This window comes from Sturnira hondurensis, unplaced genomic scaffold (genome assembly GCF_014824575.4).
Source record: "Sturnira hondurensis isolate 20B ecotype Veracruz unplaced genomic scaffold, ASM1482457v3 Scaffold0022908, whole genome shotgun sequence".
NCBI classification, from domain to species: Eukaryota; Metazoa; Chordata; class Mammalia; order Chiroptera; family Phyllostomidae; genus Sturnira; species Sturnira hondurensis.
The window spans coordinates 4,525,376-4,551,806 of record NW_028095539.1 but is presented as its reverse complement, the minus strand read 5'-3'; the positions used below and the strand labels follow the sequence as shown (position 1 = coordinate 4,551,806).

General features: G+C 49.0%; 1 protein-coding gene across 1 annotated transcript; it reads right to left on the bottom strand.

Moving 5' to 3' along the window:
* Nucleotides 1-2,939: 2,939 nt before the first annotated feature.
* On the bottom strand, nt 2,940-25,380 carry GLE1 (GLE1 RNA export mediator). The gene is made up of 16 exons (XM_037036681.1): nt 25,194-25,380; nt 18,789-19,019; nt 17,484-17,597; nt 14,043-14,191; nt 13,720-13,780; nt 13,207-13,461; nt 12,587-12,803; nt 11,952-12,064; nt 11,725-11,794; nt 8,858-9,000; nt 8,568-8,758; nt 7,733-7,862; nt 6,743-6,847; nt 5,229-5,311; nt 4,264-4,327; nt 2,940-3,073 (listed from the first exon to the last, which is right to left on the bottom strand). Exons 1-16 carry the CDS (start codon nt 25,290-25,292, stop codon nt 3,005-3,007), a joined length of 2,094 nt encoding a protein of 697 aa, XP_036892576.1. The 5' UTR covers nt 25,293-25,380; the 3' UTR covers nt 2,940-3,004.
* Between the last annotated feature and the right edge of the window lie 1,051 nt (nt 25,381-26,431).

Below are 26,431 nucleotides of genomic sequence, written 5' to 3'. Positions count from 1 at the left end.
TTAAACAATGAAGCCTGGCTGCAGACGACAAATCCCTTTAAAATGGGCATTTTTGTGAATTTGTCATCATACAGCTGGGAAGACCACAGCTCTCGCCTGCTTTCTACAGGTCCACAGAAGACCAATTACAGGAATCCTTTAGGTGGAAGAGACAAAAAGGAGTGAATTTCCAGGCCTGTTAAGGCACCTGTGTAAAGCGCTGGAGCTCTTTCTGTCGTCCCAGCACCGAGACGGCAGCTCCCCAAACCTGATTATGTCACCGTGGGCATCATAGGAAGTTGCAGAAGCAGGGGAGGCTCCCAGTGCCTGGGTGGAAAGGCCTAGAACTCCACTCTCCTATTCGAGGGATGTGTAGGATTTCTCTATGGGAATTTTCAGGTCATCAAATTTGCTTTAAAATGATATAGGACAATGATATGACAGAATTATGGGCACTCTGCCTGAGAAATGAGGTCAAGCCTGAAAGGAAGCCAGCAGGCAAGTGAGCACTTGAATTTAAAAACAGACTGCAGTCCTTCGCACTCTGCCCGAAGGAATCTGATGCTACTACCCATCAGGAGTTGCACTTACCAGCTGGCAATCACTCTCTCTGCAGGTGACATCATGAGAATCAAAAACCCGGCCTCCCCAGCACCCTCTTCCTGGCTGACCCCATTCAGAACCCATTCGGAATACCGAGTACTGAACAACACATGCACAGCTGCGGTTAACACACGTCTGGAGGTACAACATTCAGACACCGGGAGAAGTGTTATCTATGGAGGGACAAATTCAAAGGAGCAGAGACCTCGGGGACCATCTTGTCCAGGGACTGGGCACATTTCGTTTTTGGCAGAGGCACGTCTCCACGTCTCACCTTACATGGAAGCCCAGAGCCTGTGACACAGCGCCACGGCGGAGGGCCCGGAGCTCCACAAGGGCCTCGCCAAGGTGTGAGCGGCACAACCGTAGCTGGCCCGGTCCACCTCTCATATCCCAGACCTTCGGTTACGAATAGGACAACTTCCCGGCAGATGGCAGGTTTCTTGAAGGGGAGCCTATGGAAATACGTGCGAAAGCCTTCCTGAGATGATGATGACGATGACGCACTGCGGGGCTGAGGACCCTCCACGCACCCCTCGGTCAGCACTTCCCAACCTGCTCAGTCTAGACACTTTCGTGATGCCATTTGTAAAGCACAGGCGAGGAGAGGAGAGGAAGCACAAATGGCCCAAATGGCCCTGGGGCCCGCGGGTGGGCTGGGGAGAGCGGTGTGCCTCGGGACACAGGCCGGAAGCTCTGCTGAGGCCCCGCCACAGAGCACAGTCCAGAGCCTTTGACGCTTGCTGACCTACTGACTGGTCCAGCTGCCCTGCTCTGCAGGTGGGAGTCCTGAGGTCAGAGGGTGGATGACCTACCCAAGCCAGACCCTCCAAGTGAACTGGGCCCGGCTCCCAGTGTTCATTCCACTGCGTCCACGTCACAGCACTTTCACCCTTTCCCACTTCTGCGAGATAACACAGGATCAGTGACTGGCACCTCATTCCGAGAAGGAATGACAGGGCAAAAAGCAGTTTTCCTAAGGTGAAGGTCAGGAAGACAAAAAAGGGAACAACTGCATAGACTGGGGCACCACCGTGCCCTCCCAAAGACCGACAAAGCTCAAGGCACAGGACATGGACCACATTGAGCCAACTGGACACCGGCAATGGAGTTTCAGAATTCAAGCTTTATTACTTATTTTTTTGGCACCACAGTAAGTAATGTAGAACGAGTCACTTCAACAGTAACAGGGAATCCCCGCTCTCCCTCAAAACACCCACCTCCCCACATTCGATGGTCCACAGGACGAGACCCCGGTCTGCCGCCTCTGCCCGCTATCCAGAGTCAGCAACTCTCCCCAGACGCAGAGCTCCGCTGACCGCCAAAGCGCCAAGCCTTGGATTTTTGTAGTGGTCTGGCCTGGCAAATCTGCCATCCTTCATTAGTCAGAACACGTAAAAATATTATATATATATTTATATATTCATATATATAAAAATCAGCTCTCAACTCCTCCCAAGCATCTTTATTCCTAACTCATTGGTTATGGGTGCTCAGTTCACATATATTGTGGCCAGCCCCATCTCTGCCCATCTTAATTCAAACCAAAAAACAAACCAAAAAGGGCATCTGCCCCCGCCCATGTGTCCTTAGTTGTCTGGGCACTGAGTTCCAGTTAAGTGGGCACACAGTGCTTCTCGGTTCGATGTAACGCGTGCTAAGTCCTAACCCCGACACTAAGCTATCCCTGGTGCCATTTAAGGCTAAGTGCATGTCTACACCAGGCATTTCCTCTGAATTTCTAGTTACTTCACAAGCTGAGAAGGCAGAGCAACCATAACCCAGACTTGCATGTAAGGATTCAGGCAACCACCTAGTGACCCTTTAAAGGGTGGGCTCACTTCAGCTCACAATGATATACTTAAAGTATTGCCTTATTTCTGAAAGACACTGGAGACAAAGGGAAAAAATGGGATAAAAGGCTAAACACCTCTTCTCGTAATTTTTGCCAAAACTGAGAGACAGGCCTTGGCCCAGCTGGCATGGCTCAATGGATTTGAGTGCCGGCCTGCAAACCAGAGGGTCACCAGTTCAATTCCCAGTAAGGGCACATGCCTGGGTTGCAGGCCAGGTCCCAATGAAGGGCACACGAGAGGCAACCATGCGCTGATCTTTCTCTCCCTCTCTTCTCCCCTCCCTAAAAATAAATAAATAAATAAAATCCTTACAAAATCTTTAAAAAAAAAAAAAAAGAGACAGGCCAAATCCAGGTATTCTGCCCTGTGGGTCCCTTAAGGGGCCATCAGACGCCCCTGACTTTGTGAGCCATGAAAACCTCCTTCACAGACACAAGGTAGGGATATGTAACAACACATACTGGCAAATTTCAAGTCTGACACGACTCTCCCAAATACAAATATGTTCGGTTGCTTTATTATTTCCCCTCTGCAACAAAATGGTGACAGTGGGTGACGGAGTGACATCAGGTACGCCAGAAGGAGGCAGTCAGAAAGCCTTTGGGGACAGGAATCTCCTTGTGCTGCAAACATTTCTGGGAAAGAAGAAGAAAACAGAATGAGTGTCTGATAACTCTGCTTCCAACACTAGACAATTCAAAGAAACTTTAAGGGACGGCAAGCTAAGTCCCTCGAACGGCGGTGGGAAAAGGACAAAGGCAGAGGACTAACGGGCGTGTGTGAGCCTTCTGCCTCCGCGTGAACTGCGACGGGCGACAAGCGCCACGCTATCACTGTGCCTGTCCTCTCTCGTCTGCCACAGCCCGGCCTCATCTCTAAATACTGCTGGTTTCCCGACTGGGCTACTGGAGACTGGAAGTCAGTGGGCTGTGCTGACGGACCTACCACGGAGTTCCAAGTTGTTTGTCAAACTTAACTGCTTAAAAATGTTGGCTCTAGGTCCTGAATGGTGTGGCTCGGTTGGTTGGAGCGTCACCCCATAGACCAAAAGGTCATGGATTCGATTCCCGGTCAGGACACGAACCCAGGTTGCAGCTTAAGTCCCTGGATGGCGTGGCCACAGGAGGGCAACCAACCAACGTTTCTATCTGTTTCCCTTCCTTACTCGCTCTTACAAAAAACAAAAAGAAAAGCCCTGCCTGGTGAGCTCAGCTGGCTGGGTGTCATCCCATAAGGCAAAGGGTTGCGGGTTTGATTCTCGGCTGGGGAACACGCCTGAGTTGCTGGTTTGGTCGCCAGTCAGGGTGCGTGCTACAGGCAGCCGACTGAGGATTCTCTCTTGCATTGATGTCTCTCTCCCTCTTTCTCTTTCCCTTCCCCTCTCTCTAAAAATAAATTTTAAAAATCTTTTTAAAAAAGAGAAATGAAAAATATGTCCTCAGGTGAGGATTAAAAACAAAAAGCTGTTGGCACTTGGAAACACCAGGAGCCGGGATGAGAGCGCAGCCCGCTGTCCTAGAGGAAAGCGAACACACGCACCAGCTCTCCAGGCCTGAGGCTGGGAACAAACCCTGGCCTACACACCAAAAACGTATGGGTGAGACCAGACTCACTGGGCAGGGCTCAGTCATCTCTTGGGGAGCTTCCTCATGGGCAGTTTGGACAGTGACATGTGAGAGGGGGAAATGGTGGGCAAAAAGCAGGGGTCAGGAAAACCGAGAGGAAGAGACTGTGATCAGAGAGCCCGGACGTCCCAGGCTGGTCAGGCAGAAGCACGTTTGAGGCCAAGAGCAATGTGGGAGGTGTTGGTCTCAGGGTCTCTTACCTCTAAGAACTGCTTGAGGCGTATGAAGGAACCCATCTGTCCCGAGCTTGTGATGGCTTCAATCCTGTGGGGACAGGGAGAAGACAGGTGGTGAGGACACCTATCTTTTGGAGAGAAATTAGGGGAAGGAGATCAGATGACCCACAGAGACACCTTCTGGACTGACTAAGGGTGCTGTTGCTCTTCCAAAACAGTCCCAACCCTCCTTTCCCAAAAGGGGTGCAGGGTAGAGGGTGCTCTCCGTCTCCCAGGTCTTTGTGATTGGGTGTCTCGGTCTATCCCCCATGAGAAATGCCATTAAGTGGAGAGAGGTGAGAAGGGTGCTTAAAGGTGAATGCCACATGGGGGTCAAGGTGAATGCCACACAGGATTCGAGCCAACCGAATGATAAGTCCGTTTCTTCAACTGACTTACTGAGAGGGTTTGACTCCTTGGTTTAATTCAAAACTGCATATAATCAGCATCCCAGGTTATCTGGGGGTGTTTGGAAAAAGAGTTTTAAAAAATGTCAGGTACTGGAATCTGAGATCTTTCTAATTCTTTTTTTTTTCTTTTCCATTTAGCCAATAGTATTTAAGAGAGACTCTTTACTGGAGTTTAAAAATGTTTATTCAGACTTGGCTGGTATAGCTCAGTGGATTGAGCGCTGGCCTGCGAACCAAAGCATTGCTGGTTTGATTCCCAGTCAGGGCACATGGCTGAGTTGCAGGCCATATTCCCAGTATGGGGTGTGCTAGAGGCAACCACACATTGATGTTTCACTCCCTCTCTTTCTCCCCACCTTCCCCATCTCTAAAAATAAATAACATCTTTAAAAAAATGTTTACTCAGAAGTCAGAGAAGGACACAAGACGTACATATAAGGGGTCACGCTTAAGGCCGGTGGTTTGAACAGCACCGGAGGGGATCCGATCACATGGGTTTTACCTGCCAAACCCTTGCCGTCTGCCTGGCAAGCCTCATACCTGGGGAAGTAGTCCTCTTTGATGAGAAGCATCACCTTCCAGAACTGGGCCTGGTACTGCTTCATGAGGGCATTCCCGCAGACCTGGAGGGAGGGACAGGCACCATCAGAGCCGAAGATGAAAACGCACATGCGTACGAGATCCAGAAACCACCATCAGCCCCCTGCCTTTCACTCCTATCAAGAAATTCAGCCACGAGCCCTGGCTGGCGTAGCTCAGTGGATTGAGTGAGGGCCTGCGAACAACACGATTGCGGTTCGATTCCCAGTCAGGGCACATGCCTGGGTTTCGGGCCAGTTCCCAGCAGGGGACACATAAGAGGCAACCATACATTGATATTTCTCCCCTTCTCTCCTTCCCTTCCCCTCTAAAGATAAATAAGTAAATAAAAAAAAGAAAAAAATTCAGCCACAAAATGCCACTTGGCAAGCATCTACTGAAAAAATAAATGGAAAACTCCAGCTTTCCTTGAAAGCATTTAACTGCATACGGCAATACCTCCATTAAACCAGCCTGCCAGCTCATGAACCAGACTCAATTAACTGTTTTTCGAAGACTCCACTGAAAGCGAGCCTTCCCAAAGCTCTGGGCGCCCCCGAACCTTCGTAAGCAGAGAACACAGAATCCTGCTTCGTTCTCGATGATTCAGGATCGCTGCTCGTGTACTGTGACTTCAGAAGCTTTAAGGTGACTAGACACTATCGGCATCATAGGACAACTGGAACCTGATTCATGACACATGCCTTCTTTCTTTAAGAAGTGTCTCCTTCCCACAGGAACCCTCACTCTAACTAGAGTTCTGGCCCCTTAAACAGGCAGATGGGACTGTACCAAGACTTCTGGATGAGGGAGACACCTGACTCAAGCCAATTCATCAGATTTTTCTGCTCTGGGAATTAGGAATCACATGGTGAGACACCAGTCCCAACAGCCGGGTGACCACACCAAGACGGAGGGATGTAGCCAGATGGACATCTCCTCCACTGTGCACAGAGGACTAGACACAGCTGGCCTGTGGCACAAGAATGAGGCCACTGGCAGGAATATGAAAGGCCCAGGGAGAGACTCATGGTACTTGGTGACACCCCAGTTCCTGGTTCTAGGCCCTCATGAGGTTCAACCGTCCGCCCTACCCTTGGCCCTAGGAGTCACCTGTCCACCCCTGAAGCAGCGCCCCTTCTCACTTGTGCTAGGGCGTACGGCTTTCTGTTCTTTACAGTGAAGACACCCACACAGAGGAGAATACAGTGGAAGAAAAAATCAAAAGCCAAGTTTGTCTTAGGGCTCAGGAAAAAGATCTGACGCTGGACCCTAACGCTTGCTAATCCCCACCACTCTCTCTCCTTCTTCTTTTCTGCTTCTAAATTATTTTGGAAAGAGCGAGCAACGTCCATCTGCTGCATCACCCCCTGTCCCCACGCTGCTCCCTCACTCGTGTGACCATGGAGCAGTCGCATGGCGACCAAGGCGTTTCCGCCGCTGGCTCTTTCTCATGCAGTCACTGTGCCACATACCTCCAAGAAGTCGAAGAGGAGGGTGGCTGTCACGTCTGCCAGGGGCTCCATGTTCAATATCTGTGCCAACCAGCGCCAGCCGTGGTTTAGGCCGTGAGGGTGAACCTGGGAGGAGAGAAGCCTGGTCATGATCTGAGCTCATCTCATCCAGGGCTGAGCGCAGTGCTAACCCGCACTCCCAGGGTGAGCACCCAGCCGTCACCAGGTGGACGCCAACCCCCGTCACCCAACCCAAGCCTGTGCTGCAGGGCAGAAACAACACACGCCCAGTAAATCCTGTTTCGAATGTTCTAAGACCCTGGAACCCACACATTCCTTACTGGATGCCTTCAATACACATCTGTCAGCTTCAGTTTCAGGGATTCCATAGGCCAAGTTACCCTAACAGACATTTATCATCTTGGAATGAATCTCAGCACAGAACCTGGGACATAGCAGGTGCACAATAAAAACTTCTTGGATTCAATCAACCTAGACTCCTTTCTCTTTAGGTCTCCAAGTCTGTTAACTTCTCCACCTCGCTAATCTGTAACTCTGGAGAAAAGAGCTGGGCTGGCAGCTGAAACCCTGGAACCCAGCTGTGGCTCTGTCCTCATCGATGCGCATCAGCTCAGCTTGCTGAGCCGCCACGTGCCCACTTGTGGGTGACGTATGCGACCTAGACAGCTCCAAAGGCACCACATGTCTCATATGACATTTTCTTGCTCACTCCTCTGCTAATAAAATCTTTGAACCCTAACAACTGACTTAGCACAGACTCCCGTCTGGAAGACTCCTCTACAAACTGAACTAACGCCTCCAGAGTCACTTACTGAACAAATGGCTCTGATGATCCTAAAGCTCCCTGGTGACCAGCATCAGCTTCTCTAAAGGACCCCCATGGAGCAGTGTGAGACCGGAGGCCCCTCTGAAAGGAGGCCGGTGTGTCCTCAGGCAGAACCCCGACTGAGGGCCACCCTCTCAGTACGGGCAGTAAGCCTTTCCCATTACCTGCTGTCGGGCCCTGTATGGCCACTGGAGCTGGATGAGGGCGGCGTAGAAACGGATCATCCCGGACATGCGCTTTAGGAAGTTGTCCTGCTGCTCCACGTTGGAACCCTTCACTTGGTAGCCGAGCATCCTATGTGGGACGAAAAAATCAAGTGTGACAAGGCCCAAATGAGGGTGACAAAGAAGAGATTAGTTCTGATGGCTGAACAGTATGTTATTTTTAGTACGTTACTACACATTATTACGTCTGTAGAACACTTTGTTCCGAGGCGCTCACATCTGTTGTCAGATGTGAGCATCAAACGGCCCCGAGAGGTGAACTTACAAGCCACACACATCATTTACAAACAAGGAAAACGAAGCTCACAGAGGTACAACGATTTACCCATTTGCAAAGTGACTCAGTGACAAAGCAGCCCTGACGGGTGTGGCTCAGTCTTTCTACGAGGCAAAAGGTCGATTCCCATTTGGGGCACAGGCCTGGGTTGTGGGCAGGCTTCCTGGTTGGAGGCAACTGAGTTTTTCTTGCCCATCAGTGTTTCTCTCCCTCCTCTCTTTTTCCCTCCCTTCCCCTCTGTCTAAAAATAAATAAAATGAAATCTTAAAAAAAAAAAAAAAAAGACAAGACTCCTGGATCCCAGACCCACTACTCTTTCCACTAAAAGCTACGTTGATTATTGGCACCTAAACCTCCAACTTCCAAAAGCTGTCCAGTTTGCATGAAAGGTGTTGTATTTTCTGATAAAACATTCAAGGTCCACGGAAACTGCGTATGTAAGTTCTATTTCTACCCCACGATTCACCCGAGGGCTAGCGAAATGAACCACTGCCTCACCTCTGATAGTCTTCCAAGGCCATTCCCTCCTTGAAAGCGGGGTAGAAAGGAACAGAATACGGGCAATTCTTGTGCAGGTGAGCAAGAATGAGGTCCCCCACTCTCGGGTGGAGCTCCCAGATGCCAGACGCCACAACTGCGATGGGGAACGCTGCTTCATGGTGGGAGGCCACTTCCTCCTCCCCTTGTTTCTGCGGACACGGAGATGGGGACGGTGTCAACCCGGAGAAAGGTTTAAGTACCGCGCACCCACCGCTCCCGCCCGTCCCTCCGGCAACGAGGCTGCTCACCACAAACTTCTCTGCCAGTTTGTACTGGACAAAGTCCAGGCCCTGAGGGTCCATGGCGACCGACACGGGGCGCCCGGCGCATTGGACAGGTTTTCCGGACAGCAGGCTGTGGATCTTGTCGAAGATCTCCTTCAGCTTTGAGCCTGGGTGCGGGAGAGTTAGAGCGAGTTACCAGACACAACTGCGGACCAACCTGTTTCTCACCACTGCAAAAACACCGTACGCAGCGGCGGCGTGGCGGCCCTGCACGGTGCAGAGCCTAAGGACGAAACACCGACGCAGAAAGATGCATGACGACCAAATACGCACTGTGGAGACCGTGGCAAGCACACAGAACACATCACGGACTACTGCCAAGGAACTCCTTATTTGGGAAGGAGCCAATTCTAGAAACACACGCCAAACAGGGAAGAAGAGTGGACACGAGTGCTGACTTGTCACGGATGTCACGGCTGCTGATGTGCCTAGAGGAGTCACCTGTGTCCTCCAGAGGCTCTCCCTGGCCACAGTGACTCTCCCCTTTCTGAGACCTGCCTTCTTCTGCCCTCAGACACACAGAAGGGGGCCCCTAGTGGCTGTGTTTATAGGAAAGATCCTGTGCGTGCCAGCCCCCGCACCGGCTACAGTGAGAGTAGTCGAGTTGAGCCAATCAGCCAACTGACAGAGTGCGGTCCGGGGAGCGGCTGGCCCTGCAACACGCGCACTCATGAGCAGTGGGGCCCTGCACCTGTCCCGTGGACCAAAGCAAGCAGCCTGTAAACTCAGAGTGGAGGTGCACAGAGGAAGATGAGGTGAGACAGGGACGGTCCCAAAGTCTCTCCCTCCTGAAATCTTGCTCCATTCCTGCCCTTAGGTTCTGTGAAAATACCTCTTTGTCTGTGGGGCAGATGCCTTTATTATTTATTTATTTGCATAAGCAGATCTGAATTAGTGTCTATGACTTGCAATCAAATTTTAAATGAGCGCAGCACCTCCAGCTTAGAAATGCCCTGCCTAGCTCCTGGTTACCGTAAGTAATGTTACCCTAATAGGATGTGGAGAATGAAATGCTGGAGGCGGTCAGGGGAATGACTCCTGGGTTTCCAATTAAGGCAATGAGCAGATAAGGCCGCTACTGATTACTGAGTGCAAATGAGACAGAGCAGGCATGGGGAGGTGACGAGTTCAGACCGGAACACACCACACCTGGGGTGTCTGGGGACATCCTGGCAAAGACATCCTCGGGGAGCTGGTCCTAGAGACCGTGAAGCTCAGAGGAACTGGACAAATCAGAGGGAGATCTGTGAGTCAGCCACCCGCATACGGGGAATGTTGGAAGCCACAGGGGTGAAGAGATTGAGAACTTCCGGGTGGGAGTGAATCCCTGGGATACAACTACAGCTGGGGAGCAGACCAAGGAATCCCCAAAGAAGAAAGTGAACGATCCACAGAAGCTGAAAGAGTGGAGTTCACAAAGAAGGCAAAATCAGCCCTGGCTGGTGTAGCTCAGTGGATTGAGTGTGGGCCTGTGAAACCAAAGAGTCACTGGTTTGATTCCCAGTCAGGGCACATGCCTGGGTTGCAGGTGAGTTCCCATTACGGGGCACATGACAGGCAACCATACATTGATGTTTCTCTCCCTCTCTCCTTTCCTTCCCCTCTACAGATAAATAAATAAAATCTATTTTTAAAAAAGAAAAGAAGGCTAAATCATCGACACCAAATGGAAGCGAGAGAAAACCAGAAAATCTTCAGAAGGCGTACACTCAAAAGAAATGTATTTTAGGATGAGACTCATGCGTGTTTGAAGGGAAAGGATCCTGTGCAAGGGACTAATTTTGCAGAAAACAGAGGAGAAAGGCCATAAACAAGGAGGCCAGATCTTGAAGGAGACGGGAGGGGATGGGAATAAAGGTGGAGGCAGGAGGGAAAGCACGGGAGGGGAGGACACCTCACCCGTCGACGCAGGACACCGAGGTAGATGCAGCTGTGCACAGCCGGGAGCGCGCACTGCGGGCTCCCAGGCCTGACATCTCCATCTCCTGGTGAAGGAGCCAGCACCGCGGTCTGCGGTCGACTTATGGGAAAAGACTGAGGAGAAGCTTGAGGGGAGCGTGAAGGTGTGGGATGGCTGTCTGGTCCCCTCTGCCCCTTTGATGCCGCAGCTATCAAAGGCAAGGCACTTTAAATTCCAGAAAGTGATACGTGTTTATTTATTTATGCCTCGCCCTGCTCCAGAAAGAATTTCAGGCAGCCAAGTGGTATGTGAGTTCTGCCATATAGCTGGGCAGGGGCAGAAAGGGCAACTCCCCTGTGCTCTGGAGGCAGCCTACAGATCGGGGGACTGGGAGCCCCAGTGGTGCACACTCCCCAGCTGCTCGGCTGCAATCTGTCGTGTGGAGGTTCCCTCACCCAGAGCTCTGTAAAAAACGAACCTGTTTCTAAGGAGAACAAGGAAGAAGGGCCTTGCCCCTGTCCGGTTCCTGCCCTCTAAATGTTAGTCCCTGGAGAGAAAAAGAAGGTGTTGCAAAGCATGGACAGGGCAGGCTCAGAGTGTGGAAAAGCTAATGTAGGACAAAAGCAAAGACGACAAGGCATGCCCTAGGTTCCCTTCGGGACGTCTTCCAGTCGCTTCCAATTTTAGGGAGCAGCCGCGCTGAACACGTTACTGTTAAAAAACAACTCATTTTTAAAAAATGAGTCAACAAATACATAATGATTACCTTTCATGTGCTGAAGAGGAAGCAAAGGCGAGTAAACATGTAACTCACATGTAACTGAGGCATGTAACACACACAGCTGACCCAACTGTCCGCCTTTGGTCAGCGCACTGTTTCTAGGAACCTTACAGGTAAGGAGCTGTGCAGGCTCACTACCCCCTGACCCACCTGCAAGGGTGGAGATCTGGCTCACTGGGATGGTGGCCGCCTTCTGGAGGTCCATCTTGATCTTTTTGACCTACGGAGAACAGTGAGAAGGCGGGGAGCTTTCAGAAGTGCTGAGTAGATACCACTGGGATTAGGGAAAGGGACACCCTGGCTACCCACCTTTGGGACACGGGGCTGTTCACTACACTCTGATGCCCCGAGAATTCCCGGCTTGCGCCCCTTCCTACCTGGCTGTCTTTGCTGCTGGCCAGTCCCTCGAAGGCCCGCACACACTGACTGGAGGCCTCCTGCAGCTGCTGGTACCACTGCATCGTGCTGTCCTGGACCTTCACCTGGAGGTCTGAGCGAGAGAGGCTCTCAGCACCGCCAGGAGTCACTGAGCGCCTCAGGTGAACCCGGCGCTGTCCCCATCACCCTATGCACAGGTAACTGCTTTCACCGTCACAGTAGCCCCACGGGGTCGGTACTACTGTTACCTTCGGTGTAGAGACGGAGAAACAGACAAGCTAGACTGACGCGGATCCGGCTCCAACGCCGGCCTTCTCAACCATTACTCTTACACTGACTCTCTTGTGTTCTAACAAACGTGTATTTTGTACGTGTTTACTTAAAATACGCAGTAGCAGCAGTAACACATCTACTAAATTATATGGAATTTCGAGTCTTCAGCGGAAGGTGTTGGAATGTGAAGGCAGCTCCACGTGAACCGACACTAAATGTAATTCAGGAAAGTACTGAAGTCTACATTTTATGTAAACGTTCTGGCAACCTTTCCTGTAGCTTAATGTTCAAAGCACATTCTTGCTCCTTCCCGCATTCTGAAACTTGCGAGTTACAGGATCCTACCCACACCCAAACTCACCTTCACCCTGCTTCCCCCCTGGGCCCTGGCTGGGCGCGGGGGGCTCCCTGTGGACCTCCGGCCCCTGCTGCATCTGTGACGCTTGCTGCTTCAGCTGGGCCTCCTTCTCCGCCTGCCTCCTCTGGTCCTCATGGGCCCTGGCGCTCGCGCAGAGCTCCCGCATCTCCCGCAGCGCTCTCTCGGCCACCGCTTGGTCCTCCGCCGTGGGAAAGCCGTCCTGGGGGGTGACAGGGGCAGAGCTTTGGGGTGACGCCCTGGGCAGCCTGTGGGGCTAAGTCACACCTTACACATCAGAACATTTCTAGAATCGGAACTGCTGCGTTAACATCGTACCAATCGTCAACATGTGATGCCCACGGCTTTCCTGTTCTCGTAAAGCTAACAGCATTCCCATCACCGTCCACTCACTGACACCTCTGTGAGGCTTTAATCTTTACTGTGAGTAACGCAGGCGTTCAGTATACATCACCCAATGAAGTATTTTGCAATCAGAAGACACGCACATTTTTTTAACCTAAGATGAGATGCTCTGCATCTCCAGAGTCCAATTTGGGGTGAGGAGCAGACCCACACACGTGCACCTGAAGCCAGAAGACAGAGCCCCCCTGCCGCCCCCTCACCTCAGAAGTGGCCCGAATGAGACCGGAGATGAGGCCACATAGCTGGTTGCCTCGCGTCCGGAAGGCCGACAGGTCCACCGTCGGCGGGTCCGGGCGCTGGTCCCCGGAGTCCAGCTGCTGGTTGAGGTGCAGCAGCTCCTCCTGCAGGGCGTACAGGCCCCGCAGGCGGCCCTGGCCTTCCTCCCTGCGGAGCCGCTCCTGCTCCACCTGCTTCTGGCGCTGCTGCTCCGCCTCCCGCAACTTCAGGTTGAGAATCTACAGAGAAGACTGCCAGGTCACCTCTCTCTGAGGGGCTCCCGGGCTTTCTCTTTCTACGTCCTCGAGTCCCGCGTGGGCTACATACGTTCCCACATGGGCCAGGAAAAGGACTGCCCAGGGTCAGTCGCACAGAGGCACAAAAGGGCAGGGTCCTCGTGACCGTCTACCAGAGCCTGACTCTTGGGGTGGGTCACTGCCAGTCACGGGGCACACTCACACAGGTCACACTCACACGGGTCCTCCCCAGGCTCTGACCTTTGCTCGGTGACGATGCTCGGCTTTCAGCTTCTCTTGCTGGCCCAGGGCCTCTCTGGAGCTAAACGAGAAACAGCAGGGAGAGTCGGTCAGGGATGTCAGCTGAAATGGTTTTCTCCCCCCTAGAAGCCTCCCTCCCTCTCTTTGGGAGATACTGCCTGTCTTCCCAAGGTTGGTCGCTTTTCTGGGTCATGAGCTTCTCTACCTTATTCTGACACTTAAGGACTCGGCAGTTGTTCAACTCTTTCCCTTTGGGTTTCCTGATGGGAAAGAGCGGCAGCCGACCAACCCGACACCTCCAGTCACAATTCCAGGGGGCTCACCTCTTCTCCATCATCTCCCGCAAGTCCTGGAATTCCTTATGATGCTTCAGCTCCTTCCGTTCATCAAAGCGCTTCAGTTGCTCAGACGCCATCTCAGAGAGCACGCGCACCCTCCTCTCCTGCGCCTCCTGCCACTGCCTCAGGCCCTCCTGAAAAAAATCAACACGGCCGTCTGGACCTCCACACCCCCCGCTCCCTGACACTGCGGGGTTTGCCTCCTGCCAGGCTTTAACTCCACCAGACACACAGGGGCCTAGGGACACCCCTGCACTGCTCAGATGTACCTCAACTAGGGACTGAACCCATGACCTTGCTGCAGCGGGACGATGCTCTCATCAGCTGAGCTACCCCGCCAGGGCCTCCTCTGGGGTGATCTTTAAACTCAGCGGTTTTGGAAAGCTCCTCCAATGTGCCCTGAGTGGTCTATGTCACTGCAGTGTAACCTGGGACGGGACCAGTGTCTGCCCAAAGAGCACCAAACAGCCCTGCGCTTCCACGCTCCATCCTGTGTCACGGTTCTGAGGATTTCAGGTTACCTTCCAAAACCCTCACCGAAGGCCCATGACCCTGCCGGGTGCATGTCCACCTCACTCCTCCCCTCATGTCATCATCTCTGCCTACACTTCCCCCAGCTCCACTCAGGAGCTCTGTCCTCTGTGCCCAAGGGGATCAGGTATTTCATTTTTTATTCTTGAGGGTATGCTCATGTGATTTTTAAGGTAAATTTGACATTTTAACCATTATAATTTGCAGTTAAATAATTTATATAATTTACTATATATAAGTAATGTAACAAAACATACATGTATAATATCTTTGGACACTACTTCCATTTTAGGAATTTGTCCTGAAGAAATACTTGCAAATGTGTGCAAAGATGTCCGCACAAGGATGCTCACTACAGCCCTGCGGACTATGGCAATAAATCTAAAACAGTTCAAATTAACGGGGGAAAGATGAACTGTATTATCTACACAGTTAGACTATTTATTATCTGTAACTACATTACCTACTCTGTCTCTAGTACAACACCCCGGAGAACACTCTGCAACATTTACAGAAGATGAGATGTTACATTTATTGGCATGGAAATGTGTCAAAATACATTGTTAAGACATTATTTTATTCTATTTTAAAAGTTCCTTTAAAGCTTCCAGTGCAAGAAAACAAACTCAATGCAAGCACACACACCCTCTCCTCTGCGACTGTTTAAATAAGGGTTGGCAGCGACTGAGTGGCCCGGCCCTGGTGAACACCTAGGGCTCTGCTCCTCACATGTAACAAGCATGAACAGTCCAAAATATGGCTCAGGAAGAACTCAAAGCCCCAGAGCTGATAACTCTAAGCGACCGGGAAATAGTGAACCTTTCAGATGCACAATTTAAGACACTGGTGATCAGAATGCTCACAGAACTGGTTGATTTTAGCCACAAATTAGAGGAACATATGAAGGCTAAACTAATTGAAATGAAGGGAAATGCACAGGAAACCAATAGCGATGGAAAGGAAACTGGGACTCACCAGAAGGAAGGAAGAAAGAAATGAGCAAATAGGAAAAAGTGAAGTTACAAGAATTTAAAAAAAATGAGGAGAGGATTAGGAACCTCCAGGACATCTTTAAACATTCCAACATCCGAATTATAGGGGTACCAGAAGGGGAAAAGAAACAGCCACGAGTGGAAAACTTATTTGAACAAATAATAAAGGAGAACTCCCCCAGTCTGGCAAAGAAAATAGACTTCCAGGAAATCCAGGAAGCTCAGAGAGTGCCAAAGAAGTTGGACCCAAGAAGGAATACACCAAGGCACATCATCATTACATTAGCCAAGACAAAAATGAAGGAGAAAACTCCTAGAAGCAGCAAGAGATAAGGGGACAGTCACCTACAAAGGAGTTCCCATCAGACTGTCAGTGGATTACTCAAAAGAGACCTTACAGGCAAGAAGGGGCTGCAAAGAAGTATTCCAAGTCATGAAATCCAAAGACCTACAGCCAAGATTGCTCTATCCAGCAAAGCTTTCATTTAGAATGGAAGGGCAGATAAAGTGCTTTATCAAATTCAAGGAATTCACCATCACCAAGCCCTTAATATATGAAATGTTAAAGGGACTTATCTTAGAAAAAGAAGATAAAAAATATCAACAGTGAAAGGACAGCAAACTCACAGTTACTAACAACCACACCTAAAACAAAAGCAAACCAAGAGGACAGCTAGATCAGGAGCGGAGCCGTAGAAATGAAGAACACATGGAGGGTTAGCAACAGGGGAGTGGGAGGAGGAGAAGGGGGGAAAAGGTACAGAGAATAAGTAGCATAGACAGTAGGCAGAAAATAGACGGGGGGAGGGCAAGAATAGTATGGGAAATATAGAATCTAAGGAACTTGAGACACATGGTCATAAACTAAAAGGGGGGAAGGAGGAGGGGGTGTGCAGGGTGGAGGGGAATGAAGAGGGGAATAGAACTGTAATGGTATAATCAATAAAACACATAAATAAATAAATAATAAATAAGGAAGGGCTGGGAAGGGGAAGAAAAGACTCAACAACAGTTCATCTCCCTCGCTCACGAGGGAGATGATCAGCTGGGAAAAGTTTCTACATCCTTCTGGAAGACAGAAAGTCCATGGAGGAGCGGTGTCTGGGGAGCACACTGGGGAGAGACAGACACACAGATGCTGTCATTCATTCTCTCTTCCGACGCTACCGCCCAGGCTAAGCACCCGCCACCATCTTTTCTTTCAGTGACAAAGTGAACGCTCTACTGAGCTTTGCAATCTCACTCAAGAGTATAACCGCCTTCCAACTACTGTTAGCTCCTCTGTCTTGTTTGCTTCCACCTCTCCCCACCCGCACAGAGGCTCTGAGGGGACGTGGATTCCTGTCTGCTCTGTGCACTGCCTGTCCACACCCAGAACAGCACCTGGCACGTAAGTGCTCAGTAAGTGTTTGCTGACTCAGTGAGTAACCGAATACGGGTAGGTGCCAGAAGACTTTCACTTTACAAACTCACGTACGTCTTAAAAAGTTTTACAAAATCATTCACGGTTTCCCTAAAAAAATTTTAAAAGCCAAACACATTAATTAAAATACTGCTCTTCTTTTCTCAAGAGGCTGTTAAGGCCCATCTTCTTGGTATACTCTTATCTGACAATCTCAGATCATTTTCCAATTCTGGAGACGTAAACGGAAGCCAGGAAAGCATACATTAAGTTTGCCAAAGTCCCATGTAAAATAGAAGGGCAAGGTCAAACCAGACCAGATTTGACCTCGGAGTGCTCACCCTTGACTGATACGTTATACTACCCCCACAAATCAATCAGCAGCTGCTGGCAGCAAGCTGGGCTCGATGATGGACATGCAGTGGACACTCACAAACCTAAGCAGCGACACCTGAATGCGGCCCCTATGGCCAGGTCTGCCTTGTTTCGTGGGCCACTCACCATCCCCTTCATTCTGTGCACCAGCTCGTACATCCGGATGCAGCCTTCCACCCGGGTGCCCCTGGAGGACGGCAGCGCCACAGGCTCTTCCGCGTGCGGGGGCTCATCTCTGCCCTACACAGTCAGAGGTGGGAAAAGATGAAGCTTTTCATCTTTTTTTGGTAATATTAAACGTTTAAGACAGTATAGTTGGTGTTATTCCTTCTAAACAAAAACCACATCCCTACTTATAATCAACAACAAAAAACAAATTGGGTGAGAACTACAGCGTTTTCACGATGTCGACCTTGTTCTGATTGTTCTCCTGAAGAGTAAGAGATGCCCAGAGTGCAGCAAACATCAATCTTTTCTGCTTGTTTGCTTTGACCTGCCCAGCAAGTTTCCCCCCTTTCCTCCGATCAGTGTCCATTACGGCTAGGAGGGTGCGCGCGCGGAGTAGCCCCAGTCCACGCCCCCAATACGTGCACCTTCCCGGCCTCAGGGGTAAGCGTGCGACAGCCGCACAGTCCTCTAGCCTCCTGTGGCCAGTAGCTACTTCAGCAACAAGGCTCATGAGCCAGGCGAGGCTGGAGCCCACCTTCAAATCTCTCTGGTGGAGCTCTCCGGGAAGGCTTTCTCTGAAAATGCTAGCCATCCCTAACAACCCAGCTTTTAAGTGAGAGAAACAAACCAAGGTGGGGGGAAAAACACAGCAAAACAGGATAAAACCGCATACAGCACCAGTGGAAAGGTATGTAAATTTTAAGAGCGGGGATGAATTTTACTCTGTGTCTCCCATAGCTGCCACAAAGAGGGAGACATTACCGGTTACACAAGGGTGAGGTTCGTGTGAGAAATAATCCCACTGCTCGAGACATTAACTACTGCTCTTGGCGCTAACCTGAGAGGGAAATTCCGCTTGGTCAACACCGTCGCTACAGCCAGGAGAAGCAACCATTTTCTCTAGTGCAAGGTCATTGCCATAGGACAACGTTACACAATTCCACGGTGCAACCACCCTTATCTTTTGTCCTCAGCTGATCAAAAACCTTACCCTGGCCCCTGACTGGTGTGACTCAGTGGGCAAGGCCTTAGTCCCACAAACCAAAACGTCACTGGTTCAATTCCCGGTCAGGGTACACAGCTGGGTTTTGGGGCCAGGTTCCCAGTTGGGTGCCACGCAAGAGGCAACTGATCAATATTGCTCTCCTGCATCAATGTTTCTCTTTCTCTCTCTCCCTTTCCCACTCTCTAAAAATAAATGAACAAAAATCTCTTTGAAAATATAAATAAATAAATAAATAAATAAATAAATAAAACCCTCACCTTGGTTCCATTTGGTGTTGCTGGCGTTCCTGGGGAGACTGGTGAGCAGACAGGGCTTCCGACGGGAGATCTGGGAGTAAATGACGGTTGGCCCAGGCCCACAGTGGAGGCAGGGGATGGTGAAGTCTCAGAGGGAGCCAGGTTCTCTTGTGTGTGGGGTAAGACATGATCTACGACCCATCCGGCGTAAGAAGATAGCTTGGGAATAGATGTACAATCTTCTAAAACATCCTAGAGAGAAGAAGAGGTGAAACTCAACTTGCACATCCACTGATCTAAGCAATCAGGTAACCTACCACACGCCTTCCTGAAAATCTAAGAAGGCACACACAGATATTTGTAATGTACATACCAAAGACCCGAAGTTACTGTTAAACAATCAGCAATGCAGAGAAAGTAGTTTTTTTTTTTTAAAGATTTTATTTATTTATTTTTAGAGAGAAGGGAAGGGAGGAAGAAAGAGAAGAAAACAGCAATGCGTGTGATTGACTTTCATGCTCCCCCTCCTGGGGACCAGGCCTGCAACCCAGGCATGTGCTCTCACTGGGAATCGAACCAGCAACCCCTTGCTTTGCAAGCCGGAACTCCAATGCACTGAGTCACACCACCCAGGGCAAAAGTAGTTTCTTGATAATGACCCTGACTGTTATCCTTTTAGAGTATCAGACTAAATAACCCTAACTGTAGAAAAAGGGCCCACGCACAAAGACAGTCAAGAGAAATCTAAATGGCTGAAACAGCCCTGGCTGGTGTAGCTCGGTGGATTGAACGCAGGCCTGTGAACCAGAGGATCAAACCAGAGGTTCGATTCCCAGTCAGGGCCCATACCTGGGTTGCAGGCCAGTTCCCAGCGGGGATGCAAGTTCCCGGCAGGGGGCACGTGAGAAGCAACCACACACTGATGTTTCCTTCCTCCTTCTCCTTCCCTTCCCCTCTCTCTAAAAATAAATAAGCCGGGGTGGGATGGGATGGGAGTAATAGACAGAAAACTGTACTTGAAAAATAATTAAATAAAAAAATTGGAAAAAAAAAGAAAAAAATAAAAATAAATAAGTAAATTTAAAAAATAAACAATAAAAATGCAATAAAAAACTATACTTAAAACTATACTTGGGTGAGGGTTAATAATAATAATAATAATAATAATAATAAATCCTGATCTAGATTGTAGGTACACATGCCATGTATAATAAACAGGTTTTCAATCTATGGAGAACAATTTGGACACAGAAGCAAAATGCTGTATGCACACCTAATACAGTAAAGAGGCTCACTCTGAAGACATATTAAAAATAATGTTGAGGGATTTCTGGCCAAGATGGAAGTGTAGGTAGACACACTGTGCCTCCTCTCACAACCAAAATAAGGACAACGACAATTTACAAACAAAACCCCACCAGTACCGACAGAAAACTGAACTGTATGGAAGTCCGACAACCAAGGAAGGAGTTAAAGTAGACACATTCATCCAGACAGGTAGGAGGTCCAGGATTGTGGCAAAGCAGTGGATGGTGGATGGTGGATGGTGGCAGATTGTGGAGGTGGGCAGCACACAAGGAGGCTGACGGACTGGGCAGTGCCATATTCACATGCAGATAAACCAGTCGAATCTGAGGAGTGGGGCAGACCCCGCAACCCAGGGCCCCAGCTCAGGGAAACAAAGCCTGAAAACACCCATTGAAAACACCTGTGGGGATTGAGGCCCTGGGAGAGACTCCCAGCCTCACAGGAGAGTTTGTTGGAGAGACCCACAGGGTCCTAGAACATACACAAGCCCACCCACCTGGGAACCAGCACCAGAAGGGCCCAGTCTGCTTGTAGGAAGCAGGAAATCCAACACAGAGCGGAACAAGTGCCATTGCTCCCTTTCTGACCCCACCCCCACGTACAGCACCACAACCCAGTGACTGGGTTGCCCTGCCCTGGTGAATACATCAGGCTCCGCCCCTCACTATGTAACAGGTGCAACAAGACCTTAATTAATTAATTAACTAATTAATTAATGGGGGGTGCCCAAACGGAAGAACAGATCAACGCTCCAGAATAAATACAACTAAGTGACAAAGAGATAACCAACCTATCAGATGTACAGTTCAAAGCACTCGTGATCAGGATGCTCACAGAATTGGTTGATTTTAGTCACAAATTAGATTAAAAAAAATAAAGACTATGCTAAAGGAAATAAAGGAAAATGTACAGGGAACCCATAGTGATGGGAAGGAAACTGGGACTCAAATCAATGGGGTAGAGCAGAAAGAAGAAACATACATCCAATTAGAAAAAAAAAATGAAGAAACAAGAATTCAAAAAAAATGACAAGAGTCTTAGGAACCTCCCAGGACATCTTTACACGTCCCAACATCCGAATTATAGGGGTACCAGAAGGGGAAGAGGAAGAGCAACAAGTGGAAAACTTATCTGAACAAATAATAAGGGAGACTCCCCCAGTCTGGCAAAGGAAATAGACTTCCAGGAAGTCCAGGAAGGTCAGAGAGACCCAAAGAAGTTGGACCCAAGGAAGAACACACCAAGGCACACCATAATTACATTAGACGAGATGAAAGATAAGGAGAATCTTAAAAGCAGCAAGAGACAAGGAGACTGTTACCTACAAAGGAGTGCCCATCAGAGACTGTCAGCAGATTTCTCAAAAGAGACCTTCCAGGCAAGAAGGGGCTGGAAAGAAGTATTCCAAGTCATGAAATCCAAAGACCTACATCCAAAATTGCTCTACCCAGCAAAGCTTTCATTTAGAATGGAAGGGCAGATAAAGTGCTTCTCAGATAAGGTCAAATTCAAAGAGTTCATCATCACCAAGCCCTTATTATATGAAATGTAAAAGGTACTTATCTAAGAAAAAGATAAAAAACATGTAATATGACAACAAACTCACAATTATTAACAGCCACACTTAAAAGAAAAACAACAACTAGAACAGGAACAGAAGCACAGAAATGGAGATCACATAGAGGTTCAGCAACAGGGCAATCGGAGGGGAGAGAGAAGGAAAAGGTACAGAATAAGTAGAATAAATGGTAGGCAGAAAATAGACAGGGGAAGGGCAAGAGTAGTGTGAGAAACGCAGAAGCTAAAGAACTTAATTAAGACACATCGGGGGGTGGAAAAAAAAAGACACATGGACATGAAGTAAAGGGGGGAATGTGGGTGGGAGGGGATTGCAGGGTGGAGGGGAGTGAAGGGGGGAAAATGGAACTGTAATAATGTAATCAACAAAATATATTTTTAAAAAATAATGTTGAGCCTGGCTGGTATAACTCAGTGGATTGAGCACGGGCTCAGAACCAAAAGATCACTGGTTTAATTCCCAGTCAGGGCACATGTCTGGGTTGCAGGTCAGGTCCTCAGTGGGGGACGCATGACAGGCAACCACACACTGATGTTTCGCTCTCTTTCTCCTTCCCTTCTCCTCTCTCTATAAATAAATAAATAAAATCTTAAAAAATAATGTTGAGACAACACCCTTTTAGTCATTCACACATCAAAATAAATGCCAAGGGCAAAGTTTCATATGAAACAAATAAAAAACCCACAAGTACAAAAACACCATAAACAGAGAAAAAAATTTAACCGACGAACTAGAAAAATATAGCCCTGGCTAGTGTGGCTCAGTGGACTGAGTGCCGGCTTGCAAACCAAAAGGTAGCACTGTTTGGATTCCCAGTCAAGGGCTATAGTGTGGGGGCTAATCGTCCTCAGTGCAGGGCGATTGATGTTTCTGTCCCACTCTTTCTCCCTCCCTTCCCATCTCTCTAAAAAATGAATTTAAAAAACTTAGAAAATACATGCCACATATATCACATATAAAGGCTTATCATTATCCCCAATACATAAAAAAACTCGTAAAATTTCAGGGAACAAACCCTCAATAGAAAAAATGAGAAAAGACATTAAACAGGCAACTCAGAAATAAATATATATAAAGATGTTCACTCTCAGTGAATCAAAAGAGAAACGCATTATCACTCTACTGAGACCGCCATGGCCAGCATGGCTCAATTGGTTGGAAAGTCATCCCATAAACTGAAACGCCGTGGACTCGATTTCTGGTCAGGGTACATGCCTGGGTTGCAGGTTCATTCCTGGTCTGCGCACATACAAGAGGCAACTGATCAATGTTTTCTCTCTCACATGGATGTTTCCCTCCCTTTCTTCCTCTTTCCCTCTCTCTAAAAATCAGTATTCATGTCCTCATGAGGGTGAGGATAAGTAAATTAATTAATTACATTGAGACCTTATGCTTATGTATTTAGTAAGTAAAAAACGAAACTATAATGATAATTCTGTTGACAAGCCTGTGGGCAAATGGGCACAATCATGCACTCCTCATGGGCAGGCAAACTGATACACCCACTTTTGGGGGAAATTGGCAATGCATAACAAAACTACAGCTATGTTTACTTTTTGACCCAGCAATCTCATTTCTAGAAGTTTATCCTGAAGATATAATTCTCATAAAATGAAAATACACACAATAAGGTTCAGTGGTGAATCACAACTCAGTAAGAACCCATGAGTCTATAGTGACATAAATAATTAACCAGGGGAGGAAAGAAAGCCCTCCCTTACAATAGAATGCCAATTAACAACTGTAGAAGGAATGATGGACACCAAGAAGACACCACTTGGCCCATCACAAAGGTGACAGACTCAGGCAGAAATCATTAATGGACGCTATGGGGGAAGTTCTGCTAGGAAAAAGAATATCCATTGGTGTAATCTTGGAATACCTCCCTAAACAATAGTAATTAGTTAAAAGGAAAAAAATGAGTTTTTTAAGTGGAGATATTTATCGGTTACCACCAATGGGACGGGGGGGGGGGCGGGGGGGTCAAGGTTAGCATCCCCAGTGGTACTGGATTGGGCTCAAGCATCCAAGTGCTTCCTGCTGTGCCTTACTGCTGGGAACCAACCTGCCTGGTTTGTAACCCCCCAAGGCTAAGGCTGAGTGAGTCACCTTCGGACTCTAAGCCACTAAGGAGACAAAGCTTATCTCCCAGGCAGGGGCACCGCCTCTGCCTCTTTTACTTCACCCAGCCTGGCCCCCAATGCTTGATCAGTTAGCCAATAACAGGTAAGATTTCTCAAGGGAGGGAGGACCTAAGACAGGGACAATCATGCCCCCCCCCAAAGAACTCGGGGGCTATAGAAAAGGGGTGATGGACCCTTGCCCCTAGGCTTTGACATAGCCTGAGTCCTCATTCTGTCTGCGGGATGTCTCCTAATCTCCTGGCTGCCTTACTTCCCCTGCCTGCCTTAAGCCTGAATCAATGCCCGTGGTGGGTGCAGCCCTGTGCTGGAAAGGGCAGGTTCCCTAGGGCGATCAGACCTAAGAAAGAATATGTGACATCCCAGGAAACCTGCTTTGTTTAGAATGCTCTCAATTAAATAAGGGTCCAAGCAGGAAGTGAGTTTGTTCTCCAAAATTTTACGGACTCAAAATAGGTCATCAAAGTTCTTTGTATCTATTGTTTGACCCTTACTGCCTGATAATGACTAATGAGCTTTACTACACACCCTGCATTCCTATGCAAACTGAATCCAATAAAAGACTCTCCAGGCATAAACAGGGCTGGCCTCTCTCCTCAGGAGAGGGTGCCCCAGGCAGTCAGAGGCTTGCTCTCCCCTAGAGAGAGAAGCCGAGCCTTCCCTTTTGCTCCACAGGACTGGGGAATCAGTGTGAATTTATTTCTTCTCATCCATAACGCGTCCCCTTACTTGAGAACACAGCATCGTTTCTACGGTATTCCTGTTAAGGATGCATGACCTGAGTACACACCGGACAGGCCCACGCTGGGACTCATCCTATGAAATGTAAGGTAGGTATTCTTTGAAACCGTCCGATATAAAAAACAAGGAAATACTTTAGAACTGTTTTACATAAAAGTCTGACGAGACAGGGCAGTGGCCAGATTACCAGCAACTCGGGAACAGGAGCTATGCCTTAACTGTTTCTACCTGCCCCCCAACCCAGCGACCTAGCACAGAACTTCGCAAATACAGTGACATGCCCCCATCAAACTTCACAGGTCCAAGCAATGTCATCGAAAAATGTGTTGTTTTCACTTGCAGCAACAGGTCATACTAACTGTTCACTGCTAAATTTGGATATCCTAGTACATTCTCCTGCGCAGTAAACTAACTGACCCAGAGAGGCCTGGGCTGCTTTGGCAACAAGGCGGAGGCGCCTCTCTGGGGCTAGAAACGAAGCCTTGAGAGAAGAGCGCCGAAGCAAGGGGAGTTTCCCCAGTGGCTAGAAGAGGCTGGAGATGGCAGAAACCCGGGGACAGAATGATGAATGATGCACCCACAAGAATCAAGAAACAAATGCAGTTAGAAAAGACTCGCGGGGTCCCAGCGCGGCGGCCGTAAGGACCCAATGCTCACCTCTCCCTGCAGTAGCCAGTCGCGGTGGTAGCAGAGGCGACCTTTGTCGGAACTGCGCAGTGCCTGCAAGGTTTCCCAGCAGCGACCCTCGGACGGCATGATTCCTCCTGCTGCAGCTCCGCGGAGAAAATGCCGCTTCTGAAAAAACAAGTCCTCCAATCAGCCTCCCACAAACAATCGCTCGCTTCCGCTTCCGGTTTGCGCAGCCGCAGAACGGTGCACGCCCACTTCCGGTACCAAGCCGGCCGAAAGTGCGCCTGCGCGCAGCGCGTTTGGATCCGAGGGTCTGGCCGGGGCATTCAGACCCTGGAGTTCTTCTGAAACCTGGTTCCTCCTCGTTGCAGGAAGTGGATTATGTAGCATTGATGTGGATGTGAAGAAATTGACACCAGCCCCGTACTGCTGGTAGGACTCCAAAAGGGGGCAGCTGCTGTGGACGACAGTCTGGCAGTTCAATTGTTACCATTTTTTTATTAAAATATTTAATTTATTTATCTCTCGAGGGGAAGGGAAGGAGAGAGGGAGAGAAACATCAATGTATGGTTGCCTTTCGTGCGTCCCCTGCTGGGAGTTGGCCTGCAGGGAACTGGCCTGCAACTCAGGCATGTGCCCTGACTGGGAATTGAACCATGATCCTCTGGTTCTTAGGCCTGTGCTCAATCCACTGAGCTACACCAGCCAGGCAATTGTTACCATTTGACCCAGCGATTCTCCTAGGCATTCGTGGACACCCAAGAGAGTAAATATGCGTCCCCACAAAAACTCGCTGACTGTACCTAGCAGCATTACTCGGAATAGCCGAAAAGTGGAAACCCAAATGTACATGAACTGATGGGTAGATAAAATACCTATGTGTGTCATGAAGACGAAGTAGAAATACGTGTGACAACGGAGATGAACCTTGAAAACATTATGCTAAGTGAAAGAAGCCAGTCGCAAAAGGTTATCTATTGTATGGTTCCATTTATGTGAACTGTCCAGAATGACAAAATCACAGACATTTAGACTTTATTAGTGGTTGCTTGAGGGGCTGGGGCCAGGGGAATGGAGAGTGGATGCTGAAGAATTAAGTTTCCGTTGGGGGTGATGAAAATGTCAAGTGAGCACAACTTTGTGAATACATGTAAAAACCACCAAATTTCTACACTTTAGAAAGGTGAGCCCCAGCCGGTGTAGCTCAGTGGATGGAACACAGGCCTGTGAACCAAAGGGTTGTCTGTTCAATTCCCGGTCAGGGC